The 8,717-nt window shown below is 44.1% G+C and overlaps 1 protein-coding gene and 2 non-coding genes across 3 annotated transcripts in view; all 3 read right to left on the bottom strand.

Annotated features, from left to right (window-relative positions):
• Positions 1-1,234: 1,234 nt before the first annotated feature.
• The window catches only part of eprs1 (glutamyl-prolyl-tRNA synthetase 1), an 88,703-nt gene continuing 81,220 nt past the window's right edge, over positions 1,235-8,717 (bottom strand). The window contains exons 24-34 of the mRNA XM_021584352.2: positions 6,931-7,140; positions 6,636-6,708; positions 6,303-6,382; positions 5,960-6,061; positions 4,531-4,686; positions 3,603-3,800; positions 3,279-3,452; positions 2,610-2,770; positions 2,353-2,431; positions 2,161-2,225; positions 1,235-2,000 (exon numbers count right to left, since the gene is read on the bottom strand). Coding sequence (XP_021440027.2) covers positions 1,850-2,000; positions 2,161-2,225; positions 2,353-2,431; positions 2,610-2,770; positions 3,279-3,452; positions 3,603-3,800; positions 4,531-4,686; positions 5,960-6,061; positions 6,303-6,382; positions 6,636-6,708; positions 6,931-7,140 — 1,449 coding nt within the window. The 3' untranslated portion in view covers positions 1,235-1,849. The remainder of the gene's footprint in view (positions 2,001-2,160; positions 2,226-2,352; positions 2,432-2,609; positions 2,771-3,278; positions 3,453-3,602; positions 3,801-4,530; positions 4,687-5,959; positions 6,062-6,302; positions 6,383-6,635; positions 6,709-6,930; positions 7,141-8,717) is intronic.
• LOC118944385 lies at positions 2,911-3,047 on the bottom strand. The gene has a single exon (XR_005039611.1). It is a non-coding gene; the product is annotated as a small nucleolar RNA SNORA5 (small nucleolar RNA).
• LOC118944384 lies at positions 4,190-4,327 on the bottom strand. Its single transcript, XR_005039610.1, has one exon. It is a non-coding gene; the product is annotated as a small nucleolar RNA SNORA5 (small nucleolar RNA).

The following is an 8,717-nucleotide window of genomic DNA, read 5'->3' as shown; positions in this document are numbered from 1 at the left end:
CTTGCAGGTGCCTTGGTGGAAGAGTGGGGTAACATCTCACTGCAAGAACTGGCAAATCTGGTGCAGTCCATGAGGAGATGCACTTGGTGGCCACACCAGATACTGACTGTTAGTTTTGATTTTGAACCCCCCTTTGTTCAGGGACACATTATTCCATGTGTTAGTCACATGTCTGTTGTTGAATCTTGTTAAGTTCATACTATTTACACATTAAGTTTGCTGAAATAAACGCAGTTGACAGTGAGAGGACGTTGCTTTTTTTGCTGGTCCAACGTCCCCCGTCTGTTGTTCGGTGCTTTCCCGGGAAAGGGGGCAGTATCTCTTCAGCTGCATCAGATTCACAACTGTCAGTGTCCATGCTAGCTGGGCTAACAACACATTTAGAATTACTGATGCTAGCATTGGATGTGCTCGTGGAAGCAGAAGAACTTGTGTCGTCGACAGATGCAGGTATTATTATATTCTGCCGGTAGTAGCAGTAGAGCTGGTATGTGTCTATGGACGCGGGCCTATTTTTGTTTTTAACCATTTATTAATTTTTGAGCAAACGGAATGAGCAGTGGCTACGTTTGGCTACATATGTACCGTTAGTGGAATTCCCGCGAGAGTGTAACAGTTAATGTGATTGGATGTTAATTATTTGACTAGGCTACCTGTAATTGACATAGTGTTGTTATTTCTCTCTGCACTACATGGTTTCATTTTATTTTTCGCAGTGAAACGAGGCTACTCAGGCGACAAAAAAAACTCACCCAAATGTATAGCCAGCCCCGTTCGAAAATTGAATTGGACTGTTTGAAAATGTTTAGAATTATTCTAATGAATCATATTTTTATTTGGCGTACCCCCACGGCATTGCGTGTATCCCAGTTTGGGAATACCTGACCTATAACAATGCAGTAAATCATATATTTGGCACATCATTGTGCATGATCAATTATATTGGAGGTAAAAATTACTGTAGCCTACAATAGTAAAATAAAACTCAATTGATTGCCTGACTTTTGAATCACTGATTCATTTGTAATGTGAATAAAAACCCTGGGAAAGTGGAAAGTTTCACTTTTCCACACCTGAACACAAAACAAATATTTCTGTCCTGTCCGCACCTGAACAAGTCCCTCTTCCTCCTGATGTGTGCACTCGCTTGGACGATCATCAACACAATCACCCCCTTTACAGATTAAGTGCAGATAATGTACAGGTAAAAACAGCTCTCAAATGATAATGCCTATACAGTGGAATTTGAGAATCCCTTTATTATAGAAAAGTTTTAATATTGCGTTAGAGGAACTCAAGAGTACAGGTATGGGAACACAAGAGTACATGTATGTGATAGTTCCTTATTCCATGATGTATGCAGTATTCCTATGAGTTTGTACTGGGGACAAATGTGGCTATAACCTCCAGGGGTCAACCCTCACCACCCACCTATAGTACACCCCCAATAGCTATGATATCAGTTCAGTTAGTGGGAAACATCTTGCCTGAGTACCATGTCATCTTTCTACCTGGGAAAGGTCCTGAGATAAGGTAGGGTGGGAGTGAGAAAGGGACAAAAATATAAAGATTGTGTCATTGGGTATAAAGAAAGGGTCATTTTTGTTACATTTGGGGCTAGTGGGAGAAAATAGCTGACTATGGAGAGTGTCGGGCCACCACTGCAAGGTTAGGGTCAAAAGGAAAGGAACACACTACAAGGTGTTGACTCTGGGTATATCTCCTCGTCTCTTCTCCATCTCTGCTGATTTGAAAGCGCATGATAGGTGAAAACAAATCTTTGTTCTTTCACCTATCCGCCTCTTTCTCATATCCCAGATCGAGGAGAGAAAGCCACTTAAGACTGTATTTAGTAGCTGCGGCCAAACAGGGTGTAATACTGTGCGGCCTCCTTGCCACTGACGCACATCTGACCCGGCTGCAGGGGCTTGAGGGGCTTGAAGGGGATACACAGGCTCTTTGCACCCATGGAGGGGGCACCGGGCTCCAGATCCTGGTCCCTGCAGAGGGGGAGAGAGAGAGGGGCACCGGTAACACTTCACTTAGAGTAGATAACGCATCTTGATGTGAAGGTGTTAGGGAGGTGTTCCTAATGTTTGGTATAGTCAGTGAATGTTAGCATGCATCTCAGTCATTGAGTGGTACTTGAGTGAGTCTTACTTGGCAGTGGTCTTCTTGATCCAGTCTTCACACTCGATGCCTCCACAGAAGGGGATCTGGACAATCTGTGGTTATCAACATAAAACAAATACATGTAAGTCAGTTCATTTATATTACTTAAGCCAGCCAGACATGGAAACGATTCATCTGATGATTGGGAATCTGACAGAAACAAACTTCAACGTAACACACCCTGCCCTGGTCCAGGTCTTTCTGGAACTGTTCCATAGAGTCTGCTACCACCATGTGTTTGTTCAGGTCGTCCGATGCCCTGCAACACAGAGGAAGAGGCATATTAGTCACACTATGTGTGTGTTCGCATGCATGTTAGCCCCTGTGCAGTAGCTCAGAGAGCGCGAGAGAGTGAGAATGAGAGGGATTGTGGGTGTTACAAGATATTGCCCTTGATTTCCTCCAGTTGGTGTGTGTGTGGATCAGCATACGCATACCTCTTGAAGAGGTTGGTCTGGATGTCCTCCAGTAGCTGTACGAGTCTCTTCTCGGTGTCTGCCTCGGGCAGGATGATCTTCTCCCCCGTGTCTCTCCTCACGGCCACACACTGACCCTGCTTCAGATCCTTAGGACCCACCTCAAGGCGAATGGGCACGCCCTGAGAGAGAGGGATGGAAGGAGGGGTGGAGAGAGGATGGAGAGCAAGAAAGAAAGCGAAGGAGAGAGAGAGAGAGAGTATAGAGATGCAGACATTTCCTTTCAATTGGACTGATGAGAAGTTTATCCCTGAAATCAACCAATTGTCAGTAGTACAAATTTATCCCCAACATCCATGGAAAAGTTACATGAGGCCCATGAACTACAGGTTCACTGTGGCAGCCATTTTGGCCAGTGCGGTCCATTTTAGAGGAAGCACTGAATGAGACAAGGCTGCAAACTTTCTAATGCCCCTAGAAAGGGTTCTGGGGATTATTGCAACAATAATAATAATAATAATAATAATAATATACACCATTTAAGATCTACTTTTATCCAAAGAGACATACAGTACAGTGAGTGCAAAATGTTTAGTGTATGACTCCAGTGACAACCGAACCCACGACCCTGACGTTGTGGAGCCAGTTCTTACAAACTGAGCCACACAAGACCGTGAGTGGTGGTTTTACCTTGAGTTCCCAGTGGTTGAACTTCCAGCCGGGAGAGTAATTGTCTCGGAGGTCGGCCTTTACCCGGGTCTCTCCCCTCTGCAGCCGGGCCAGGTACTTGGAGCACTGGGCCAGCAGAGACTCCTTCTCAGCCTCAGGCAGGGAGGCTGTGATGCCACACGGGATGATGATCACCTGGAAGAGAAGAGCAGGAGAAATTGCAGGGTTATAGAATTTGACTAGGGCCAATGAAAGGTGAAATTCTTTACCTTTTGCCAGGCAGTCCTTATTAACTGACTTGCCTGGTAAAATAAAGGTGGAATCAAAATGTAGATCAAAACATACCTGGAGACAGGCAACTCTGGGGGGCAGCACCAGGCCCATGTTGTCCCCATGTACCATGGTGAGCACGCCGATAGTGCGGGTGGTGATGCCCCACGAGTTCTGGTAGGCTAGCTGCTTCTCGCCCGGCTTTCTGGGGTCCTCAAACTCGATGTTAAACATCCGGGAAAAGTTTTGGCCCAGGTGGTGGGATGTGGCACCCTGAGAGGAAGAGAACCATTCAACTTGTTTTTTATATATATATTTTATGAATCATATTTTTACATTTAGATTAATTGATGATAGAAAGGTGGTGGCACCCTGAGAGGAAGAGGAAACATTTACTTAAGCATCAATAAAAGTATGCCCAAGAGGTTGTTTTGCTGATAGAGAGTATTTCACTGTGCTTTATAAAACTGCATTACAAGCTAGTGTCTTTGGTTTGGTTTTTCGGCTAAGAGGCCAAGTTTCCCCTAGTCTTCTATTAGGCCAGAATTAACCATGGGCAAGAACTGTTGAAGGCTCTAGCCATTTTAGGATAACTTCCTATAGATTGCTTACAAAGGGCTAGGAAAAGAGACAGGGAAAATCTGAAATCAACGAATAGGCCTTATTGTCCGTAGTACAAATTTATCCCCATCATCCATGGAAAATGGGATGTGAGGCCCATTAACTACAGGTTCACTGTGGCAGACATTTTGGCCAGTGCGGTCCATTATAAAGGAAGCACTGAATTTGACAAGGCTGCAGACTTTCAAATAATTGAGGTGGGCTTTAATTCAATTAATGTCTGAATGAATGTGATGGATATTAGCACTTATGGATCAAGGCTCCAGCAATTTTATAGGACCTTCATACATTTTGCTTACACCTACACCCATTAAACAACTACTGTCTCAATCCAGAATTTTGTGGTACAAAATCCAAATGTAGCGGCAGCCTATAAGTGTACCTGGATGGCTCTGCCACTGGCAGAGATGAAGGCCTCCACAGTGGTAGTGTAGTCTCCTCCTGCAAACTTCTCCTTCTCTGTCTTTCTGCCCTTTACCACAGGGATGGCCATCAGCTCCTCGTAGACCCGTGCGTACAAGTCAAGGATCTGTAACACCTGGACACATGCACAGACGGGGAGAAGATGAGTCAGTATTTATTAAAAGACTAGGGGGGGGGGGGGTCAAAAGGTATGTTGAGGGAGAAAAATGGTTTTATACATCTCTAAATGTAGAGATGAAAGATTCATTTGCCATTTTGGTCACTTCAAAGTGATTAAAATGACAGTTTTACAAATGATAAGTGCAGTAGCTTTGTTCACAGATTGCAGGTCAGATTTCTAAGTCATTAAGACGCATAGGCCTATTGATCATTTCTCTGTTGCACGTTCTCTTTTCTTCTGATCCATCCACGACTACAGCAACACTCAACAATACATATATCTAGCTATATCCCTAGAATTACAAATGAGACTCATTTTAAATTAGAGTGATAAAGAATAAAAGTGTTATTTAGCTGACAAATGCATGTTGGAACGGTTAATAATATTGGCTCCTGGCTGTCAATCCGTCTGTGCATTGTCTGTGTGCAATAGCTGATGATGCGCAGGATTTGATGTTGCTCGCTTGAACTTCCAAATGAAAATTGGAATTGTGGGGGATTTTCATTCAGCAATGAGAATATTTTCTTGCTAGTTGAGCGGATAATAATAACGAAAGCCAGCTCTGTCTACTACTGGTAGGTGAAGCTAGCTAGTTTTGCTGGCAAGCAAACAGATTACGTTAGTTCCACACACGCATTGCTTGCAAATAGGTGGGTGATTAGCCTACAGCCAAATAAACATTCATGCACTTACTTGCAAACTTTGCAGAGTTGCTAGCGGGCTAAGTGCTTTCCTATTGGATGTTAAATTTACCATTGCAACCTTTTGGTGGCGAATTAATCCTATAGTTGCTGATGGTCAACATTTCCAGGTAAGTGTTCGCACAGCAAGAGATCATGCAGATTAAGCCACTACCGTTGTCTATGTAAATGAGATTTACATTTTACTGCTTATGCATATTTACAATACAGTAGAGTAGCGTAGTACACGCTTGTAGGCTACAAGCAAACGAGAACACCAGCTGCCTGATACTGACGAATCAAAGGGTGGCTGGCCCAGCTGCTGCTTGAAAACTCTCAGAGCACATTATGACATCTTACCTGGGTTTGTTTTGTCACTCCAACAGTGATATTTCATAAATACAAATGAAGTAAATGAGACTTACCAAGTCTGCCTTCAAGCATTGTTTGAATGCACTCCCCAGACATGACAAGTCCAAACTCAACATTCAAGACAGAAAAGTAAGATCTAGTCTCAAGGACAGTTGAAAATAAATTGACCTTTTTACCTCTTCCGCGGCCTCCTCTTTGGTGGCAAACGCCGTGTGTCCTTCCTGCCACAGGAACTCTCTGGTCCTTAGGAAGGGCTGGGGGTGCTTGAACTCCCACCTCTGAGGAAGAAAATAAAAAATTAAATAAATGAGAAAACGAGAGAAGGAGTAAAACTCTGGATCCATTCTGTTAAGGTATCCTAAAGAGTTCTGCCAAAAGACAGTGGAAACACTGGCCATGGTTAGGCGTCTTCCATTTTAAGTACGTTTGGGCTCGTCCAATTAAGATTTTTCTTTCTGGAATTGACCCCAAACGATGATGGTGAATATAACAATTATCATTAGTGGAGTGGACACTGACCACAACGTTGCACCACTGGTTGAGTTTGATAGGTAGGTCTCTGTGGGACTGGACCCATTTGGCGTAGGCAGGGTACATCACTGTAAAAAGAAGAGAGAGGTGGTACAGAAACTGTATGACAGTATTAACATTATGGGTCAGTATCAATTAGTACATTTAGAACTGTATGGAAGAAATACCGGGTAGAAGTGGTGAGCGTCATGGATAAAAAATATAGTCATGATATACACCCATACAATAAAGCTTTTGAGACAGAGAAAAGCATCTGGAAATTCAATGCATCAAGTTTAACCTTACGGACTGACAGAAGGTGGGAAGGTGTGTGTCTCTTACCAGTTTCACTAGTGGGTCGGACAGCGATGGGCTCGGCAAGCTCAGTGTTCCCTGACCGTGTTACCCAGGCAACCTGAGGCCAGAAGACACAAACACAGTTAACTACAAATGTGTCAAATAATTTTAAAAGAAGATCTTCTTGAGCATTCCAAAAAGACAAAATGGTGGTGTCACACACACAAATCACTGGAGAAGCGAGGACCAGGATTTCCAATAGGGCTCGATACACACTGAAAACACATCTCACCACAAGATGTCAGAACACCCATCACCCCCCCCCCCCCTCAATACACACCTCTGGGGCAAAATCAGCTATGTGGGACTTCTCTTTCTCCAGGGCAGCCTGCGAGACGAACATGGGGAAGTAGCAGTTCTCCACACCCAGCTTCTTAATCTCGCGGTCAAAGAACTCCTTGATAGACTCCCAGATAGAGTAGGACCAGGGTCGCAGCACATAGCAGCCGCTCACGTCATAGTACTCAATCATCTCTGCCTTGGTGATCACCTGGAGGGAAGGTGGAGGGCAGAGTTAAGGGTAAATGGGGAGCATGTGAGGAAGTGAAGGGAAACATTATTGACTGGTAAACAAACAAAAAACAATTCTCATATACAGTGCCTTCAGAAAGTATTTACAGGCCTTGATTCCCCCCCCCCCCAAATGTTCTTGTGTTACAGACTGGATTTAATTTAGATTGTTTTGCCACTGGCCTACACACAATACCCCATGATGTCAAAGTGGAATAATGTTTTGAAAAATTAATAAATGAAATAAAAATGTATAAAAAATTAAAAGCTGAAATGGCAATAAGTATTCAACCCCTTTGTTATGGCAAGCCTAAATAAGTTCAAGAGTAAAAATGTGCTTAAAAAGTTGCATAATAAGTTACATGGACGCAATAATAGTGTTCAACAAGATTTTGAATGATTACCTCATCTCTGTACCCCACACATAAAATTATCTGTAAGGTCACCCAGTCGAGCAGTGAATTTCAAACACAGATTCAAGACCGTGCATGTCAGAGCAAAAACCAAGCCATGAGGTCGAAGGAATTATCTGTAGAGCTTTGAGTCAGGATTGTGTCAAGACACAGATCTGGGGAACGGAACCAAAATATTTCTGTAGCATTGAAGGTCCCCAAGAACACAGTGGCCTCCATCATTCTTAAATGGAAGAAGTTTGCAACCACCAAATATTTTCCTAGAGCTGGCCGCCTGGCCAAACAAAACAATCGGTGGAGAAGAGCCTTGGACAGGGGTCACGGCGGTGACCAAGAACCCGGTGGTCACTTACAGAGCTCCAGAGTTTCTTCGTGTAGATGGGGAGAACCTTCAAGAAGGACAATCATCTTTGCAGCACTCCACCAATCAGGCCTTTTGGTAGAGTGGCCAGATGGAAGCCACTCCTCAGTAAAAAGGCACATGACAGCCCGCTTGGAGTTTGCCAAAAGGCACCTAAAGGACTATCAGACCATGAGAAACAAGATTCTCTTGTCTGATGAAATTAAGATAACCATTTGGATTGAATGCCAAGCGTAACATCTGGAGGAAACCTGGAACATCCATACGGTGAAGCATTGTGGTGGCAGCGTCATGCTGTGGGGATGTTTTTCAGGGGCAGGGACTGGAGACTAGTCAGCGTCAAGGGAAAGATGAACGACGCAAAGTACAGCAAGATCCTTGATGAAGTCCTGAATGCTCTGGAGCAGGTTCTCAGACTGGGGCGAAGGTTCAGCTTCTAACAGGACAAAGGACCCTAAGCACACAGCTTAGACAAAGCAGGAGAGGCTTCGGGACAAGTCTATGAATGTCCTTGAGTGACCGAGCCAGAGCCCGGACCTGAACGCGATCGAACATCTCTGGAGAGACCTGAAAATAGCTGTGCAGCAACGCTCCCCATCCAACCTGACAGAGCTTGAGAGGATCTGCAGAGAAGAATGGGAGAAACTCCCCAAATAGAGGTGTGTCAAGGTTGTAGCGTCATACCCAAAAATACTTGAGGCTGTAATCGCTGCCAAAGGTGTTTCAACAAAGTACTGAGTAAAGGGTCTGGAATACTGTGAATGTGACGTTTCAGTTTTTCTT

This window comes from Oncorhynchus mykiss, chromosome 25 (assembly GCF_013265735.2).
Source record: "Oncorhynchus mykiss isolate Arlee chromosome 25, USDA_OmykA_1.1, whole genome shotgun sequence".
In the NCBI taxonomy this organism is placed as follows: domain Eukaryota; kingdom Metazoa; phylum Chordata; class Actinopteri; order Salmoniformes; family Salmonidae; genus Oncorhynchus; species Oncorhynchus mykiss.
Note: the sequence above shows the minus strand (reverse complement) of the source record. Positions and strands in the feature narration are given on the sequence as shown.